Raw genomic sequence first — 21,358 nt, forward strand, 5'->3', positions numbered from 1 at the left:
TCCGTGCATTCTGTGCACCGTATGGCACCAGGCTCAAAAAGTGGCATTGGTGGCTTAATGGCACCTCTGGTGGCACCCGCAGCTGCAGGTAAACTGCTGGCTGTCACTGCTGAAACAAGGGTGCAGCTCTTTGACCACAAGAGTGAAGCACTGTACCACATCCGACACATCTACCAGTAGTTGTGTCAGTTCCATCGGATAATTCGTGTAATAAATGTAGCTCTGACGTATGTATTTGCAGTATCATTATTTCAACGTTTTTTTCCTGGTACTTAGATCAAAACGTCACGAGCAGACACGCCATTGTCTGACAAGCTTTATGTGTTCATCCAGATGTGTTTGCGCCCTCTGTTTCCCGTCGGACGGATGAGGGACGGAAACCAAACAGCCACGTAGTAAAAGCGAAAGGCGAAGCTCGCAAGAAGGTGAGCATTTAATGTCTTTAGTTACATTTACCGAAAATGTCATTTTACAATTTACACACGGGGTTTTGTAACATACTTACGTGACAGAAGGTAATGAGTTGATTTATATAAAATATTTGAGAAATCAGTCCTCTGCACTGGCGCTGACGATTCTAGCTAGCGAGTTAGCACATTTAGCTTGACAGGTTCCGTCGTAAACACATACAGCTAGCTAGCTAGCCGTCTCGTTAGCTCGTCTCGCTTTAAGTCTGCCCCCCTTGTCATTAGCCGGTAGAGTTTTACTAAACCCATTCAACACATGAGACAAATGTAACAGTCGTTATATGTACGTTTGTCAGTTATCGCCTCGTCCATAGCTTATGTCTTATGAACTGGTGACTCTAGCAAGATAGTATGAAACCGTGCTGAACGGAGGCTAACGTGAGCTAACTGAAGAAACTCAGCTACTGTCGGACAGCCAACTTAGCAACACAGTCTTGGAGTCAACGGTTATCATTAATAACTGAAGCATGCGATGGGTATATAACTTTAAACATGTAGGAGTACTGAGTAATAACGCTGTCATCAAAATGTAAGCGAACAGCCGCTGTTAATAAAGAGAGAACAATATGCCAGACTCTTCTCAAAATCCATAAATGCAAATCTGGCCTCGTCTTTCGACAAATGTACACAGTAAGTATGGCTTATATTTATATGAATTGTTTGTGCAAATTCGGCAAACATGTATCAGAAGCAGCTGCTTTCACAAATAATGCGACATTCACCACAATCTGAACATAGCTGTAGTCTGACAGCTGAAAGGCGTGGATTTAAAGGCGTGTTTGCTGCTTGATAAGACGCATGTCTGACAGCCCTTACAGATTCCTACAGAGATTTAATTAACTGTATTTGTTCTAAGTGACTAAAACAATTAAATGTGAAACAGTCAGTTTTGGCCTGTCATTTGTGGTATCTGTTTCTCTGTGTCAAAGTAAAGGAATTCAATGTTAGTTGCTTGTTAATCTATATTTAACGTGACACAATCCAATTAACTACAAAGCCAGCTCGTTAGCCCTTGACTTCAGCTTGTGTTTAAATTAAAGCAGGCTAGGTTGTTACATAACATTATTACTGTCTAAAACAGATCACTTCTGAGGAGCTACAACTTCGTCTGTATTGTATATTGATCTTTATATGGGTAATCTTCTCCAAACAATTGCTAAAATGTATACAGTCGATGCTTAACTTAATGTTCTCTCTCTCCAGTGCTGTCTTTGTTCAGAAGTGTTCCTGGACACTGACATGGTCCCAGCTGACCTGCCTCCTAAGAACATGGTCTTGTGAAAAGTTCTTTCCCAAGGATCACCAGCAGTATTGTGACTGTTCAGTTTCTTTATGGAAATGGATACTAACCAATCAGAAGCAGCTCAAATGGAGGCTAATGCATATCAAGAGGACCACGTTATAAAATGCAAAGTAGAAGGTGAAACCCAGTTGAAACAACAAGGGCTGGAGGACACACAAAACACAGAAGGGGATATTCATAATGGTGAGTACTGAGGCTGTTATGATAGGATGCAATTAGATAATTGTATATAAGGGTATGTGCTGGAATAATATCTCAAAGTGATGCTGCCACCTTCACTGCCACTTTATTCTCAAAAGGTGGCAGCTGTGACTTTGTAGAGCTTTGCTCCTTGAAGAAAAAACTTAAACTAATGAATATCTTTAAAAAGTAAAGTGTATCTGGAAATGCAATGATTCCCATGCCAAAATGGAGGTTTTCTGACTTACTTGTATAAATAGCCCAACATCAGGGAAGTAATGTCACAGTACATAAAGCCTGTAGAGGCCGGTCTTATTCGAAAGCAGCATTTGTCTGTCAAATCACAAGGACTTGTCTGGGTCTTTGGACAGGTTTGTCAGAAATATTTAGATTTTATCGCATGTTTCATTCATAACAGTGCTTGGATTGGTAATGTTACACAGCCCTTTTGAAAATGTCACTGTTATTCTAGCCATTGCTTTCAATATATGTTTTTTCTGTGTGAATGCATAATTGAAAATGCAGATTATTGTGTGTTAGCCATTCGGGGGAAGTGGACTAGGTAATCCATATAAAGAGACCTCATGTGCGTAGTCTGGAAATCATTTTTATGTTGGTCCCATTTGATATATTTTTCCACTGAAATTACTGCCCTTGTGCTGTGATCAGCTCGCTTCCAACGCTGCTCTCTGATCTGCAAAGTTCTTTCCCCTTTAGGCATATTACTGGTAACACTTGTATCCTGCCATGCATGACCTGTTTTGGTGGCTACTACAAGGCCTGAGGCCTTCCACTGCTCCATGTTACACGGTCTTTGGACTGATGTGTTAGATAGCTGAGCTGAATTCTAATTAGTCATCATCATTGGGCTACTATGGTCCAAGTCTTCAATGGTTAAGGTTTAGTAGAAGAAAAAATAAGATAGTCTGAAGACAACTGAAAGTACATATTTTGATCTTTAAATGCTTCTGCGAAGTTGTGGGACATGCAAGAGACATGGAAAAAAAAAAAAAAAAATGTTAAAATCAGTGCAGAAGAGACAGAGATCCTATCGGAACAACCATCACAAGGTTATTCTTCCCCAGACTTAACAAAGCTCCCTCCAAAACCATGAAATGCATATTTTCATAGACTGAACAGAACTTAACTGGATTTGTTTGTGTTAAATCAGTGGTGTCCCCCTTTAATTTAAGTAGCATATAGCCTTTATTTTCAATTGTAGACAGTCGGTTTTAATAGTAGCATGAATGTATTTTTGACTAAATATGCAACAGTCTAAGGTAGCTTGTGAAAAACAGGAATTATTTGTTAAGATTTTAACTCAACTTATCTGCTGCACCAGGACTGTGTGGGTATGCTTTGATTAGAGTTTGACTGTGACCTGGAAACATATGTAAACAATCCCACCACTGTCATCAGGTTTTGATTAAAGTGTTTCTAAATTCTGATTGGTGCACAGACATAAGAGACAGTAACACCACTTATTTTCCCAGCGAAGCTGTTCCCATTTTAAACCAGTAACCAAAACTGTTCCATGTTTGGCAGAAAATAATGTGATCTTGTCTGACCTCATTGCCCATAGGTTAAAGCTGGTGGCGATATAGGTTTTCAGGGCCTTTCAATATGTTTGTCATGCAAGATGACCCCTTATTATGCTCCTTGACACAAGAGAAGGTGTAGCTCCAGGGATGCATCAGTAGCCACGTGCTGCGTGGATGTTTCCAGCCACCTTTTTCACTCAAGCTAATGTAGCTTGACAGAGTTGCCCAGTCAGCTTGCCAAGTGGAATAACATTCACGTTGCAAGTCCAGTTTATAAGAAGTTATCATGACTAATTGTTACATTCCTCAGGGCGTCTCTTCCCCCTTCTCTTTCAGGTCCTGTCAGTTTAGATGTGATGCCAAATGGAAACGGACTGGCAGAGGACTTTGGTGCTGCGGGGAACACCCACATAAATGGGCCCCTGCCTCCGACAGCCCCTCCCCAGAGCACCAGCTCCCCTGTCAACTCCCAGACCCAAGAGCCCTCCCCAGGTTTGGCTGCTTTTCCACCCATGATGCTAGAGAAGTCTGAGGGGGCTTCTAGTGCTGAGCTCACGGTTCACAAGGGTGATTCATTGCAGTCGCTCAGACTCAGTATGCCTATGCAGGAGACTGAATTGTGTAAGCATAAACCTACGTGGAGTGAATGCCCCCTCTATACCCCCCTGTATTTTAACCTCATTTTGCTGTGGGATGTTTTACTTTTTTGGCTCATGTACACATCCGTCCTAACTCCCTTGTCTGTGTATCATCTGAATAAAGTGACTCAGTGGGACTTTCTTTTAGTTGTTTGAGACTACCCCCCGTCTGCAACTTGCATTGACATTTGGTTGCTTTATTAGAATTTGGTGTGGGTGCTTCCTTTGGAACACTGTTTGGACTAATGGCTGTGATTTGGAACTAATCCCTGTCATGTGTTATCTTTTTGGTGGTGTTTTAAAGTCAGGCACAGTTGCCTTGTTCACAGTTATGAAATGTAATATGTTTAGCTTTGGCACAAAGTGTGGTGATTTTGTTTGGCTCCACATTATAACTCCCACTCAGAATATATGTAGCAGCAGCACATGAATAATCCTGTTGCATCTCTTTTGATGGCACATGGAACATAACTGAACATCTGTTCGATGCATTTATAGACGTCTTCATTCAGCTCATTGTAATATTGGCAACACTAGCTGCATAGCTGTTGTAGTCATGATTAGTTTTTTAATTGATACAGCATGCTGCACCTTGTAAATTTTTGGTTGTGATGTGAAATGTAACACCCATACTGTTGCCTGCTTTAAAAATCTGCAGTAGCTTTCAGGAAAAATTGAGACTGTTGCAGTGCAGTTTGTGACTAACTAGTAACTGTGGCGTGTACCAAAACGTGTCATGCCCAGGAAGTAACACAAGGAACTCCAATTTGAATAATAATAAGTCTTGGCCCAATACAACCAGCATTATACTATTATTTGCATTGGATCAATGAAGCAGCATACAGCTCTTTGATAGGACTCAACTGTTACAGTCCTGTAGAACCAGGTTTTGTGTACATAAAGAGCTGCAGTGTAGTAGTACAGTATGTGATGATGGATAACATTCCTCTTTTTGGCCTAACATACTTTCCCTTTAGCCAACCAGAAGCCATCACTGGAGATGGAGAATGAGGAAAAGATTCGCCTGGAGGCTCGCCGGCGTCTGGAGGAGCAACTCAAACAGTACAGAGTGCAGAGACATAAAGAGAGGGTGAGTGAATGGAGTAGCTGCCAGGTTACGGAGAGTGCCAACTCTTCTTCTATTTGTCCTCGAGGTCCTCATATTTCCAAAACCAGTTTGCAGCAGCTTCTTCATTATCTTAATGTGAAATTTTTGTCATCACACAACTATTTTTTAAAAAACTGTATATGCAGGATCAACTTGTGCTTCATGCTTTTGGACTTAGTCTCAGCTGAAGTTGGATACTAAAAGTGCTGTTTTCTTGAAAATGTAGCCCAGAAGCTAAACAGTTGAAGAGGTATAGAAGCTGCAGCTTTTCACGTAGGCATTGGTGCAAGTTTGGCTTCAGAGTGCCCTATATTTGTGGATTATTTCTTACTAGATTCTGTCAACTCTGTTCCTCTTTTAATATGTTATACTCTGGGTTTTATGAGCAACCTTGTGTCAGATTACATCAGGATGGCAGTTCCATGGTTTGTGTCTTTCTGTTTCTAGTCTCACCGCACGACCCCCAAGATCAGGCCATTCAGCACTCTGGATCCAGAGCTCATGCTGCATCCTGAGGCTCTGCCCAGGGCCAGCACTGTTGCCATGACCAAGGAGTATTCCTTCCTGAGGACCAGTGTCCCCCGTGGTCCCAAACTGGGTAGCTTGGGAATTCCCCCTTCCAAGGAGAAAAAATCCAAATCACCCCGCCCAAACAAGATCTACTCGTTGGCTGACTACAAGTCCCCTGAGAATGATGGTGGAAATGGAGGAGGAGGAGGTGGTGGAGTAAGAACAGCAGACAACACCATGAGCTCCCTCCAGTCCACCATTAGCTCGGTGTCCACCTTGTCTGAGGTCAGTGTGATGTCGGAGGGCAGCACCCGCGAGACAGATGCACAGTCCTCTGCTTCGCTCCAGGGTGGTGATAATGTCTCAGAAATTGACGGCAGTGAATCAGGAACAAGGCCTGGGAACGACGGCAACGACAGTGACAGCTCGTCTTACAGCAGCGTGTCTACCAGAGGGACGTACGGGATGCTCTCCGCGGCCGTGGAAAGACAGCAGGGGCCCTACACAGTGGAGGGGAGGGAGATTGCCCCTGAGGCAATGGGTCAGTTCCCCTCCTTGCAGGAGGTGCTGCAGGCGGCCAGTGAAGAGCAACACCAGCTGGAGCTGGAGCAGGAGAGAGAAGGGACAGCGGAGCCTCGCAGCCGCAGGGACAGTTTCTCCAGCAGGTATTTGTCAACATCGTTGATGTTGTGTTTACAGCCCAATGAAAGACAATATTACATTGAACTGCAGTTCATCACATTGAAGGAGTTAGAACTTAAAAATGTTTGGCATTTTAGCTTGTTACTGTAGATCAGTGGTTCTCAACCAGGGGTCCTCGTGGGGTTCCAGGGGGTACCCAGAAAAATGGGGAATGATTTATTATCACTATTCACAATAGAAGTGAATCCAGTGTGAGTAAGAGTCAGAGGAGTTACTACTCTGATCATGTTTGTAATCATATCTAACAACCAAAATCTTTTGAGATGGATGTTCCTGAAGCTAAATCTAATCAAAAGGGGTGCTGCGACTTAATGTGTATCAATTTAGGATTTAATGACATGAAAAAGGTTGAGAGCCACTGCTGTAGATTAATTATAACAAGTAACTGATTATGTAAACTGCAAGAATTGTTATTCTCAATCAGCTAAATGACTATTCATTGAGCACTTACGCTGTTTACATTTGTTTCAGTGTTTCTTTGGAGAGTTCTGTGATGGGCCACGATGAAATGCTGCAGGTGTTGAAAGAGAAAATGAGACTAGAGGGTCAACTGGAATCTTTGTCATCTGAGGCCAATCAGGTAATATAACACATTGGTTCTGAAATCATATTTCCCATTCCTTCCTCACAAATCACCCAACCATGCATATTGTGTACATGAGTGGACAAAATAACAGAGAAACAATACAAGACATTAAACACAGGACCATTACATACAACATCCTTAAAAAAGTTGCATAGGCTGAGGCTGTTTTGATAGGATGCAGTTCTTTTTATCAGTTATCATCAAATGGATAAGTGAAGGTTTACCAGTTGTATCTAGTATCTATTTTTTCATTCACTGAAGTTTTACTTAAGTATGCTGACCGTGCTAGCTGTGTTTGCATAAATACTGCTTCTAATAATTTAACACCATAATATGTTGTGTACCATGTTCAACTTCACCTGAAAATGTCAGTAATGATGCTGCTAATAAATGCCAGGTCATATATTACAGCATCCAAAATGATGAAATTTAATTTATTGGCTGTTAATTTACCCTGGCAGGCTGTTCAGACGACACTGTATTGTAAACCACAAATAAGATGATTTAAATGCTCACCACACTGTCTTGTCCTCCAGGCTCTCAAGGAGAAGACAGAGCTTCAGGCCCAGCTCGCTACAGTAAATGCACAGCTGCAAGCCAAGAAGGAGGAGGCACAGGTCACCCAGGAGAAGCAGAGCGCCCTCACTACGGAGGTTGGCACACTGCGACAAAACTGCAGCCAGCTAGAGAAGGCCATGGTGGAGCTCCAGGGCAGTCTGGAGAACAAGAATGCCAGTCTAGCTTCACTAAGTAATGACCTAAAGGTGGCTGAAGACCAATACAACAGGCTGATGGGGAAGGTGGAGGAGATGCAAAACACTGTAACCTTGAGAGACAATACAGGTGAGAGACGGAGACCCAGAGATATAGTCAATAGTCAACATCTCTAAGTGTGCTGTGAGTTAAATGAACCACCCAATATGGTGTTGACAAACACCCTGATTATTAGTTAACATTTCCACAGAGATTAAATTAGATGTTTTGTTCTCACACTTTTACAGTTCAGGAGTTGCGTCAGCAGATGGCTGGTCTTCAGAGCCAGCTTCAACAGGTCCAACTGGAGCGCAGTACCCTACAGAGCCGGATGAAGACTTCCCAGGCTGAAATTGACTCACTCCAGCAGCTCAGACAGTGGTACCAGCAGCAGCTAGCCCTGGCCCAAGAGGCAAGAGTACGACTGCAAAGCGAAATGGCCAACATGCAGGTATAGTTGATGCAAATGCGGTTGATTTTTGATAAAGGCTTGACATTTGTTAGACAAGAGTCGACATGACACTTTGTTGTTTTTATCTCTCCCAGGCTGGACAGATGACTCAGATTGGTGTCCTGGAACATCTGAAGATGGAGAATGTGACTCTGTCCCACCAACTCACTGAGACCCAACACCGCTCCATCAAAGATAAAGAGCGTATTGCTGTTCAGCTGCAGAGCATTGAGGTATACTTTGGAACGTTCCTTTCTGAATGTGCTATCATTGATTTGTGAAGTCTTCATATCCACTCAATAAACAACCAATACCTGAAGGTCATTTGAAGTCAGTCTATCATATTGTGTAAAATACTGTGATATATAATAAATACTGTGTTTACTGTGTGTGACCTAGGCTGACATGCTGACCCAGGAAGCTAATTATAAGCAGATCCAGGATGCAAAGAGCATGGTGGAAGATGATCTGCAGCACAAACTGGAGGAGTTTGAGGATGAACGAGAACGCTTAACTAAACTGGCCAACACAGCCAGCACCCTGGAAAGGGAACTAGAGCAGGTAGTCATTTGTTCTCCACCTTCTATGGGCAGTAAACGTGTATTGTATTCTGCTCTAACCTGCCTTTCACACTCTGTTCCTTTTAGGCAAACTTGACGCTTTCCCAGAAGGACGTGCAGCTGCAGTCACTCCAGAAAGAGCATCTAGAGCTGATGCGCCAGCTGACCACCACTCAGGAGAACTTGCACACCAAAGAGCAGTCCATCAACCAGCTAGAAGCCCGCTACCTGGAGCTGGAGGCCCAGCTGGCTGAGCTGCAGACGGAGAGCAGTGCCAAGGATGACAACATCCAGTACCTGCAGAACGAGAAAATTGTCCTGGAGGTAGCACTGCAGGCAGCCCGGGCCGATAAGAGCCAACTTGACGAGAGCGCTGAACGGCTCGGTGAGGATGTTCTGGTTGCTTCAGATGTCTTGGATCAGCTCCGACAGGAAGTCCAGGTCAAAGCCAATCAGGTATGATACAGGAGGGAGGTGAAAAAACACAAATGAAACTTGAGATGGCATGGGGAAAAAAATGTATGCCTGATTAAACCATTACCAGTGACTTCACAGCAAATATTGACTTTCCCTAATGGGTTTGGACAAGATTATATTTCCATCTACTTCTGTAGTGATAGGCATAGGCACAAATGTTATGGTTAAATATTTTCATGGCCTTGGTGAGCAGTAATTCTTTTGGCATAAAGCATTGTAGAAATTGCTGAGCTGCTAGTGACATGATTAGACATGACATTTCTCAAAATCTTGTCTCTGCATCCTTTTTGATGAAGGAGTGCATTGTCCATTCAGCTCCAGGAGCCAAATCTAAGAATTTAAACATAATTCAAGTAACTTGTTGCATCTATTTTTTTTCCTTTTGGAGTTAGTAAAAATTTACGGCCTTTCTTACAGATTGAAACTCTTCAACAAGAAAATAATTCCCTTAAGAAACAAACGCAGAAACTGAAGGAGCAGTTCCAACAACAAAAGGTAAGACATCTCCCTTTCTCTTGTACTAGCACTGTACTAGTCTCTCTTATTGGGCAAAGTTTGTGGAAGCCAGTTAAGACTGTGTAGACTTCACATACATTTATTATTTTTTTTTATCTCTGAAACCTCCCAGCTGGCTAAGGCTGATGCTGATGCTGTCGTAGGAGGATGTATTGTAGAACCAGATGGTTGTCATCTCAGACGGGTGCTGGTTGACACGCCTCATTGGATTGTGTAGCAGTGGATGCTGCTTATTTTGCATCGACAGGCTGTCATAAAGAGGGTGGAGTTTATAGACAGAATGACAGAAATGTGCATTGTATTGGATTTCTTTCAAGTCTTGAGTTTTTGTATAGCCATCACACTTGTGTATTAACATTCATCTCGGTCCATCAAAATGTATTTGGCTGCTTTCAGGAAAGCAGAAAAAGAAAAATCTGGCTGCATTATCATCTAATGTGCCTCTTCATCGCATCTAAAGCAACTACATTAGGGAGAAGTCAGTGATGTGTTGGATACTGTAGCATGATTGACTACTTGTTAAAGGTTCACAGGATAGAGGGAAACAAGTAAGATGAGGTATGTGGATGCTTTGCACATTTTTGATTTGTAAATAAGTGAGAAAATTTAATGTACTCTATTTGTGCAAAAATGCAGGTTCTTAAAGGCACAAGCACAACAAGTATTGAACTGAGAGCTACTCTGGTCTCAGTGTTTCATGATTTTATATTTCTTTGTTCCTATATAATACAGCTGCACATGGCGCCCTTGTACAGCTGCACTTAGATTAAAAATTGTGAAGCTATTTGAAAAATAATCTTAAAAGCTCTGCATTAACAAAAACAGCTGCATCCCAGCGTCCCTGTCGTGGTTTCCTGTAATATTTTTTAAAATGTCCTGCTGTCTTTATTGTGTATGTTTCTACTGGGAACCAACACAAGACAAAAAAAATAAAGCCTGTACAATTCCATATGTACAGGCCTTCTTTCTCAGTTTGTCATAATCCTGTGCAGTGTTTCCTGTGGAACAAGAGGGTCACCGTGGTGGCAGTGTTCGCCTATAGGGTGTTAAAACTGTAATGCTATGGTGTTGTTTCTTACTAGGATACAAGCCATATGTGTAGTACACAAATAGGGTATTTGCTTTGTTTTTTATTTGTTTAGTATTATATATGTTTAAGTCTAGTATTAGATCCCTTTAATGCAGACTCAATCGCAGCACAAAAACATTGAGGTGTTTTAAGGGAAGTTTTTTAAGTGTCCAGCTGAGTCCAGACAGACCCCTATACTGACCACTGACCCCCGGAGAGAGTCCAATCCAATCAGCTGTAGAGTACTTTAGGGAACTGCTATTACTGTTGCTGTACAGTAAGGGTACAATTAACCATTATTATCGTTGTTGATTAATCAGTTGATTGTTTTCGTGATTAATCAATTTGTTGTTTGGCCTGTGAAATGTGGAAAAAAATGTGGATAGATGTTTCCCAAAACTCAAGATGATGTCCTTAAATCCCTTGTTTTGTCCACAACCTGAAGATATTCAGTTTACTGTCATAGATGAGTAAAGAATGGGGCGTCGGTGGATTAGCGTATCGAGCAGGCGCCCCATGTACAAGGCTGTTGCCGCAGCGGCCCAGGTTCGACTCCAGCCTGTGGCCCTTTGCTGTATGTTATTACCCCTCTCTCTCTCCCCCCTTCACACTTAACTGTCCTATCTATAAAGGCAAAAATGCCCCAAAAAAATCTTTGAAAAAATGAAAAAAAAAATATAGATGAGTAAAGAAACCAGAAAGTGTTCACACTTAAGAAGCTGGAATCAGAGGATTTTGACTTTTTTTCCCCCTAAAAAATTTCTCAAACCGAATAATCCTTTCTCAACTTAGCTTCTAATTAATTTAATAATTGACAACTAACTGAGTAATCCGTTGATCGCTACAACTCTATAGAACAGTGATACTTAGAGGCAGTTTGTACAACAGGATGTGTGATTTGGTGTTACCTCTTGGTTATAAAATAGATCTAGCAAATATAGCTTGTTCTAGATGTAGTAGGTTTGGAGCCATTTTAATTTAGTAATGTTTAAATATATTGTAGAGAGGGAGAGACAGCCTAATAGACAACCAACACAACAACACATAACAGCTGGAGTTCATTTCCTCTCCTCACACTGCCTTTTTATTTAGTCCAACATTTCATTCGTTTTTTTTCTTTACAATTTATGTTGCCAAAAAAGTCCATTGAATTGAAAGAGACAGAGAGAACGCTCACGTGGACGAGCAAGAGGGAGGAGAGAGAAAGGACAAAGGACGTGATAGAAAAACTTTCCTTGATCATAAAGGCAAATGTTACTCAGTAATCCACTGGTCTATCAGTGAATTGTATGAACTGCACTGCAGACTGGATTCTCTACGAACAGTGACAAACAGATTGACAGCTGACTCATAGCTCCAAAGTGTGGGTCGAATGTGCATTGGCAAGTTCATGTTATATACGTCTGTGTATTTATTTGTTCATTTTTTGGGTGGTGGCAAAGATTTTGCCGTGGCGTTGCCATAACTGAATTCTACCAGTGGAAATTTATCTCTCAAGCCTAGAGATGATGTAGTGTGGGCTTCACATCCTGTTGCAGTCCTCTCTCCTGCATTGTATCTACAGTATGTTGTGAAAAATATTTTGCCTGCTCTCTCAGTCAAGACAAATATGAGACTTAAATGGAGATCAGTTCATTGATGAGACACATGGTTATTGCCTTTACAGGTGATGGTAGAGGCCTACCGTCGGGATGCCAGCTCCAAAGACCAGTTGATCAGTGAGCTCAAGTCCACCAAAAAACGTCTGTTGGCGGAGGTGAAGGACCTGAAGCAGGAGGTGCTGGGCGTTCAGGGGGAGAAGCAGAAGGCAGAGTTGGAGCAGGCCCGGCTGCAGAAGGAGGTGGTGAGAGTCCAGGAGCAGATGAACAACATGGAGGCCAATCTGCAAGCCATTCAGATGGAAAGGGATCAGCTAGAAACCCAGGTCCAGGTAATTATAAACATTGATATTTGTTTAATATTTCTTACCAAGTCTACTTCACTAAGTACTTAAACAATAAAAGTAAAATAAATATTTATGTTTTGGCTGTAGTGTAAGTGGGTGTAATTAAACAGTTTTCTTGTGTGAAATTAAAGTGTGAATCCTGTTGTAATGTGAACTGTTCTGTTTTTCTCCCACTCCAGTCTCTACAGTTCGATCAGAGCCAGCTAGCAGCAGTGACAGAAGAGAACGAAGGCCTGAGGAAACAGGTGGAGCAAATGGAGGGAGAAGCCAAAAAGTGAGTCATGTGCTGCATGGAGATTTGGAGAGCTTGAATGACTCCCACAGTAAGGACTTGGACCATGGTGCATATCTCTGTTATCAAGTGATATTTATAAATATAAACAAAGGGCATTGCTTATACAATACCTGATCTTCACACAGACATATGAGTCAGTACATGTGGTTTGAAAAATCCATCTATCCACATCATTTTGCTCTGTGTGTTATCTAAATCTGCAAATTAAATGTGATTTTTAAAGATGTACAGTCTGTATGTCTACATCTTGTGGTCATGTTTGTATGGTCTGCTGTCAGAACAACCTCATTTCCCCATTTAAGTTAATGTCTTATCTGCATCAAATAGGGCCATCTCAGAGCAGAAGGTGCGTATGAAGCGGCTGGGGACAGATTTGACTAGTGCTCAGAAGGAGATGAAGGCCAAACACAAGGCCTATGAGAATGCTGTGGGCATCCTGAGTAGGAGACTCCAGGAGGCTCTGACTGACAAGGAGACGGCCGAGGCAGAGCTGGTCAAACTCAAGGCCCAGGTGTCGGATGGGGGAAACAGCCAGGTTTTACAGGTACAGTATAAACCTGCCAGACCTTTACAGTTCCATGAAAAATTCACAGATACGACATGTACAGTACAGGCCAAAAGTTTGGACACACCTTCTCATTCAATGCGTTTTCTTTATTTTCATGACTATTTACATTGTAGATTCTCACTGAAGGCATCAAAACTATGAATGAACACATGTGGAGTTATGTACTTAACAAAGAAAGGTGAAATAACTGAAAACATGTTTTATATTCTAGTTTCTTCAAAATAGCCACCCTTTGCTCTGATTACTGCTTTGCACATTCTTGGCATTCTCTCGATGAGCTTCAAGAGGTAGTCACCTGAAATGGTTTTCCAACAGTCTTGAAGGAGTTCCCAGAGGTGTTTAGCACTTGTTGGCCCCTTTGCCTTCACTCTGCGGTCCAACTCACCCTAAACCATCTCGATTGGGTTCAGGTCCGGTGACTGTGGAGGCCAGGTCATCTGCCGCAGCACTCCATCACTCTCCTTCTTGGTCAAATAGCCCTTACACAGCCTGGAGGTGTGTTTGGGGTCATTGTCCTGTTGAAAAATAAATGATCGTCCAACTAAACGCAAACCGGATGGGATGGCATGTCGCTGCAGGATGCTGTGGTAGCCATGCTGGTTCAGTGTGCCTTCAATTTTGAATAAATCCCCAACAGTGTCACCAGCAAAACACCCCCACACCATCACACCTCCTCCTCCATGCTTCACAGTGGGAACCAGGCATGTGGAATCCATCCGTTCACCTTTTCTGCGTCTCACAAAGACACGGCGGTTGGAACCAAAGATCTCAAATTTGGACTCATCAGACCAAAGCACAGATTTCCACTGGTCTAATGTCCATTCCTTGTGTTTCTTGGCCCAAACAAATCTCTTCTGCTTGTTGCCTCTCCTTAGCAGTGGTTTCCTAGCAGCTATTTGACCATGAAGGCCTGATTCACTCAGTCTCCTCTTAACAGTTGTTCTAGAGATGGGTCTGCTGCTAGAACTCTGTGTGGCATTCATCTGGTCTCTGATCTGAGCTGCTGTTAACTTGCGATTTCTGAGGCTGGTGACTCGGATGAACTTATCCTCAGAAGCAGAGGTGACTCTTGGTCTTCCTTTCCTGGGTCGGTCCTCATGTGTGCCAGTTTCGTTGTAGCGCTTGATGGTTTTTGCGACTCCACTTGGGGATACATTTAAAGTTTTTGCAATTTTCGGACTGACTGACCTTCATTTCTTAAGTAATGATGGCCACTCGTTTTTCTTTAGTTAGCTGATTGGTTCTTGCCATAATATGAATTTTAACAGTTGTCCAATAGGGCTGTCGGCTGTGTATTAACCTGACTTCTGCACAACACAACTGATGGTCCCAACCCCATTGATAAAGCAAGAAATTCCACTAATTAACCCTGATAAGGCACACCTGTGAAGTGGAAACCATTTCAGGTGACTACCTCTTGAAGCTCATGGAGAGAATGCCAAGAGTGTGCAAAGCAGTAATCAGAGCAAAAGGTGGCTATTTTGAAGAAACTAGAATATAAAACATGTTTTCAGTTATTTCACCTTTTTTTGTTAAGTACATAACTCCACATGTGTTCATTCATAGTTTTGATGCCTTCAGTGAGAATCTACAATGTAAATAGTCATGAAAATAAAGAAAACGCATTGAATGAGAAGGCATGTCCAAACTTTTGGCCTGTACTGTAGTTCGACGCAGAGTGCCAGGCAATTAGCAGAAAAGTTGTTATTAGAAAAAGGGTACACTATCTTTGTGGCATGACTGAATGAAGTATAAAATAATAATAATAATCTTACCACTATCGATATTTAGGCTGAAAAATATATGTCACTATTTTGCATTCCTAATCTGAGTTATGGAGTATCTTTATTTAGTTAGATTCTTGTGCTATAAGTGCTTCCCCACAGTCTGAAGGATGAACAATATTATAGGTAATTGTTTTTTTTACTGTGTCAGTCCACAGTAACAAGAACATCATCTTAAAAAAAAACATGAATAAGATAGCATTCAGTCTACTCTTGTCCTTGACTCATATTTCTTTATCATAAAGATATCTGTCATCTCATGAACAATCCTGGAAAACTGCACCTGCTCACTAACTGAAATGTATTGAAATACAATTTGGTTTTATTTGTCATCCAGGAGAAGATTAAGGCTCTGCAGGCTGAGCTGCAGGCTGTGACCAACAGTAAGACTATGCTAGAGAAGGAGCTGCAGGAAGTCATCACTCTCACCTCCACAGAGCTGGAGGAGTACCAGGAGAAGGTTATGGAGCTCGAGGATGAGGTGAACAATTATCATTTTGTGTCAGTTTGTGTTGATATATTATTCAGTGTTTTGACCAAGACCGCTCATTTTGTCCAATGAGAAATTACTGTTTCTGGTATTTTTAAATTGTATGATGCTGATCACAACGTCATATGAGCAGTATGTTTACATATCTGTAATCATTCAATTAATGTATGCTATTTTGTATTAATGACATGAATTGATTTCACAGCTTCAAGAGTCACGATGCTTCAAGAAGCGGATTCGAAAGTTAGAAGATGCCAACAAGAAGCTAGCACTCGAGCTGGAACATGAAAAAGGGAAACTGGCTGGATTGGCTCAGTCTCACAGTACACTGCGGGAACATTCCAACATTTTGGAGTCTGCCTTAGCTAAAAGAGAGGCAGATCTCGTCCAGCTCAACTTACAGGTGAAAAATTAGTTTCCATCGTATAATGTTGATATATTTTTTGATCACCTCTGTGTTGTTATATGTTGTGTTACCCTCATTAAATATGCACTTTTTAATTTAATTTTACAGAATATTGTTTTCCCATGTATCCTTTTAACAGGTCCAAGCTGTTCTGAAGCGTAAAGAGGAGGAGGACCAGCAAATGAAGCAAGTAGTACAAACTCTACAGCTTGCTTTGGAAAAGGAGAAAACCAAAGTCAATGACCTGAAAGAACAGGTAGGATTTCTAAGTAATACACAAACATACAGTTTACTTTCCTTTTTAGGTTTGAATGCCCACTGCTCATTTCATTTTGACCTTTCAAATGATTTCAAAGAGTCAGTAATTTGAATGCATGTGAATATTTGTTTTGAAGTAATTTGCCTGACACAAGGCACAGTCAGACTCCTCTAAGAAATATAAAAGATAGAAAGCTGAGTTGTTACAAGTATCTTTAGTAAATATGGTAGCTTTTGCCTTTTTCACACTCGTCTTTGATCTGGAGCATTTGACTCTCCTGGGGCGGTTGTACTGATATGATGTGTCCTTTAGGTGGCAGCAGCAAAGGCTGAAGCAGCCCACAATAGACGGCACTACAGGGCAGCCATGCTGGAGCTGTCAGAGATCAAGAAGGACCTGCAGGCCAAAGAGGACCTGGTCAAAGCTCTGCAGAAAGAATCCCACAAACTACAGTATGTATATTTGCCTGATTAAAGAAAACAGCGACTTTTGGCAAATTACTTTTTTAGATCTAATATTGAGTTGCAAAATCTGTAGCAGTTGTATATCTTACCACTAATTTGTCATTATATACATCACACTCTGCAGGGCTCAGGATGAGCAGCATGCTCAGGAGGTTTCCAGGTTCCAAGAGGAGCTGGCCGAGGCTCATTTACAGCTCCAGCTCCTCCAGAAACAACTGGATGAGGAACTGGCCAAGCAGCCCCTCACGAACCAAGAGGTAAGGATTCTGAACGAGGGTTAGACCGAAATATCTAGCTGATGACCTTTATTTAAATTTCTTGACAAAAAGAATCGATGGCCATCTACCTCTAATATGATAGACACAATGCGGTTTGTTTGATTGTATTAATTTACTTATAATTAGTATGATATAGCCTGAGTTTATAAATGATGACATTTTAACTATGAACTCTTATCGTTGTCCTTAGTTTTCATAAAGAGTTGTGGGGTTCGAGTACTCTAAAATCTGTTTCAGAATTAAGCCCCCATTCACACCTGCACTGAAAACCAGAAATTATCTAGACATTACTCAATTGGATCGGACATTGAACGGACTTCCTCCTGCCAGCTCCCCAGAACAAACTCAATGTAATTTCCAACTGAGCCCATTTGTGGATAGAGCAGATAAATTGTCTGGAGAATTCACAGCATGTTGATGACGTTTCTATCATATGGCTCATGTGAAACCTGAGGAAAACTAACATCCAAGGGTGAAGAAGAAGGGTTATTCACACAAAGACTGCAACCAAAATGTCTAAACTTCTATTGGTAAGGGCAGAGGCCGAAATCATCTGACAAATTCAAGGAACAGCAAAAGCATAGAGTATATCCAGCAGGTGAGAATGCTCTTGACACAGACAGTCTCTTGTTGTGTGCTGCATGTGTGAAAGGGAAACTCGGGACAACATCCAGACCTGATTTCTTGGATATTGTCAGGAGTCCATATGGCGCGACAGCTTTAATTTAAGCCATCACTTGTTATTGGAGAACAGCTCTCGTGACACTGATGTCCGACATTGGCTCCCTCAGGTTGAGGACCTGAAGTGGGAGGTTGAGCAGAGGCAGAGGGAGATCGAGGCTCAGAAGCAGCAAGTGGAGATGATGGAGCAGTGTCAGCACAGGGAGCTGGACAACCTACAGAGAGCTCTGCAGGCAAGTATTCACTTGATGGTAAAAGATGGATAGAAAGCTTGCTTCTTAACTTCCCCTTTTCAGAAGGGTTTATAACTAACAAATATTACTCACTATCTCAGAACATCAAGGTGGAGCTGGAATCAGTGCAGGATGAGCTGAGCAACACCAGGAAGGACAAATTTATGTTGCAGGCCAAAGTGGGTGAGCTGAGAAACAGCATGAAGACGGTCTTACTTCAGAACCAACAACTCAAACAGGACTTCAAACAGAGCCGTCTAAGGAAGGTAAGACACCTTATTTTTCACTGTGACAGGTTTCGTGTTTTTTCACAAACTGTCCAACCACCACACCTGTCTAAAGTTTGGGGAAAACACTAAATATTTGTACTAATTTAAACAATATTTGTATTTGCTTAGCTGCTGTAATTTACTCTTAATACATCTAATCAGCCATTATTGGCCCTTGGCCCACTCAAATACTAGTCAGGCTGTAGTGTTAAGTCATTCTTTAATAGTCTTGGCATGAAGGCCTTCAGGTGTTTGAATATTTAACATTGGTTATATAAAAATTTAAATATATTACAACTGAAGTAAATGAAAAACTGTATGTCAGTGTTGTTGCATGTCTCATGGACAGCAGTGAGTAATGGCTGGTTTTAAACAACTGGGGTGTACCCATTACTTCCATGAGTAATGCTTACAAAGCCTCCACCCTCTTCTCAGAAAGATTTAAAGGCCAGTGTTCCAAATAATAAATACCTGCTGGAGATAAATGACTAAATGCATCCCTGTAATGATGGTTTTGTTGGAGCAGCAGCGCATGGAGCTGAAGAGTGAGGGGAACCCATCCAACCCAGTGACACCCGTTAAGATTCCAGACTGCCCGGTGCCTGCCTCGCTGTTAGATGAGCTGCTGAAACCATCAACTTCTGTCAACAAAGAGCCCCTCAACAACCTGCACAACTGTCTGCGGCAGCTCAAGTAAGCCTAACAGAAAGACTTGGTTAACATAATCAACGTACCTACATGAAGTTTTTTCTTGTGTAGTGCCAAGCAGCTATCCAAATGCCAGAATACATGCAATGTCTTTTTTTTTCTCAGGGAGGAGATGGACAGCCTCCAAAGGCAGATGGAGGAACACACAGTAACAGTACATGAGTCAATGAGCTCATGGACAAACACAGAGGAGGGACTGGCTCAACTGCAGCTTCAAAACAACGTCTCCAAATCACCAACGCCGCTACACAACATGGTGGTGGAAAATAATAATGAAGCGGAACAGCAGCAGTCATAACAGAAGAACTTTTCTCAGGCCATTAGAGGGAGAGTGGAGTTTTATCCACAAAGGCACTTTTTAGCCCCTTATTCCCTTTCTCTTTTCTTAACAATTGCTGCCAACATTTGGCGTTCTCCCATCAGCACATAAGTGCTTTCGCAGAGTAATACTTTATATACCATAGCTTTATTCTTTCTTCTTTATTTGACAGTTGTTTATATTTTTGTTATGCTATTGTCACATTTATTTATTTAGAGTTTAGGAGCTAAAATCTATCTGACAGCCTCTCTAAGAGGATCCCCCTTCAACGAATATGGTCTAGTTTAACTGAGCTGTTGGGCTAGTTTTTCCTGTTTAGTCGGCAGTTTTTCACACTAAAAGGTATTTTGACATCATCACCCTCTTCATAATATGAAATCAGTGGCTTTGATGCTACTTCATGATGGCTGACATTATTTTAAAAAAGTGTTTTTGGTGACAGAAGCAACCCATTATTCTGTTACCAGAGTGGCTATGAACTGTTCTTCCATTTCTTTGTGCCTGTGTGAATGAGTGAAGTTGCTACGATTTAACTGACGTGGTTACACATCCATATGGTCTCTAAGCAGTTGATGAAACATCATCACTCCATTTCATGAAGTTAAAAGTCATGCACAATTGTGGGTCAGTTGTTTTGTAATAACTCTTGTTAAAATGCAGTGTTTCTTACATTTGTTGTAACCATATCACCTTGGGTTCTAACATTAATCTTCTCAGTTATATATGGAGGTGTTTTCTAGCATGGACTGCAGTAATTTGTACGCAAAAAAGCCTTAAGCAATCTTTAATATGCTGTAAAAGACTAAGTTGGTTTGAATGAGCATATTTCTGCTGAGGATGTGTTTGCAAGATGTAATATGTTATATTGTATATGTGTGCAAATCCTTACTGAAGAATGGTTTATTGTAAAATAAGTGAGTCACGTCAACTGAAATTGCACACTAGATGATCAGAAGTTAACTGACGAAGGGAGAAAGTTGTACTATGAAGCAGAAATGTTATTACTTCTAGCAGCAGGTGCAATCAGATGTGTTCATTTTCTGTTACATTTGGTACATATTGTATTTACAAAAAAATTACTACCCCCGAATCGGATGTCATTCATGTTTTATGGCTGTTTCATGGTTATGGGGATAAGTTAATTGTTTCCAGAGGTTAATATATATAAATACATTTCCTTTTTTGTTTGATTGTAAAGTCATCATAATTGTTTAATAGTGTAACAAAGACAAAATAGAAAATATCAAATGCAAACCATAAGTCAAAGCCGATAGTAATTCTGGTACAGCTGCGCTAAAATTTCTGTGTGGAGGGGTCTTTGGATGGTACAGTAGCTTTCTGCATGCAATTGTGCTGCAGCTGCTTTGTTGGTGCTCATTATCACACTAACAAACTTTTCTAAACACTGTTGTATGCTTATGAATTTCCAAAGGGACAATAAATACTGGTATTTTGAGGAGAATGCTTACAGAAGATTATAACAAATATATTGATATACTGTGTTCTAAAAAAAAAAATCTCTTGGACTATATCTTCCAAACTACCTTTCACTGTAAGGTTAGGTAGTATGTAATATCATTCGCTATGGGGCACCTGCGCTCAGTACATAAACCTTGCTGTATCTGCTTTTTTTTCAAAGATTGGAATTGATTCATTCCTATGTTTTAACATTTGTTTTGGGAGATGTGATTGTATTTATCATAAAATTGCACTATTCATCAGTCATTATAGTTTGTGTTCATTGATTATATCTTGTCTACACAGACTTTTAAATAGGTCCCAAGTTCTGTCTTATGTC

The 21,358-nt window shown here is 41.3% G+C and overlaps 1 protein-coding gene across 2 annotated transcripts; it reads left to right on the plus strand.

Moving 5' to 3' along the window:
• The first annotated feature begins 292 nt into the window (after window positions 1-292).
• golga3 (golgin A3) lies at window positions 293-21,283 on the plus strand. 2 transcript variants are annotated; one of them, XM_049578902.1, is made up of 24 exons: window positions 293-425; window positions 1,671-1,953; window positions 3,828-4,112; window positions 5,107-5,219; window positions 5,685-6,412; window positions 6,921-7,029; window positions 7,572-7,878; window positions 8,037-8,239; window positions 8,335-8,472; window positions 8,639-8,800; window positions 8,887-9,255; window positions 9,694-9,771; window positions 12,528-12,791; window positions 12,986-13,080; window positions 13,429-13,645; window positions 15,791-15,934; window positions 16,149-16,346; window positions 16,489-16,605; window positions 16,921-17,060; window positions 17,197-17,329; window positions 18,142-18,264; window positions 18,366-18,530; window positions 19,060-19,226; window positions 19,347-21,283. In XM_049578902.1, exons 2-24 carry the CDS (start codon window positions 1,800-1,802, stop codon window positions 19,537-19,539), a joined length of 4,602 nt encoding a protein of 1,533 aa, XP_049434859.1. In that variant the 5' UTR covers window positions 293-425; window positions 1,671-1,799; the 3' UTR covers window positions 19,540-21,283. The 2 variants fall into 2 exon arrangements, with proteins under 2 accessions (XP_049434859.1, XP_049434860.1); XM_049578903.1 differs by having other exon boundaries at window positions 294-425; window positions 3,828-3,983.
• Window positions 21,284-21,358: the final 75 nt, after the last annotated feature.

Source organism: Epinephelus fuscoguttatus, linkage group LG6 (genome assembly GCF_011397635.1).
Source record: "Epinephelus fuscoguttatus linkage group LG6, E.fuscoguttatus.final_Chr_v1".
NCBI classification, from domain to species: Eukaryota; Metazoa; Chordata; class Actinopteri; order Perciformes; family Serranidae; genus Epinephelus; species Epinephelus fuscoguttatus.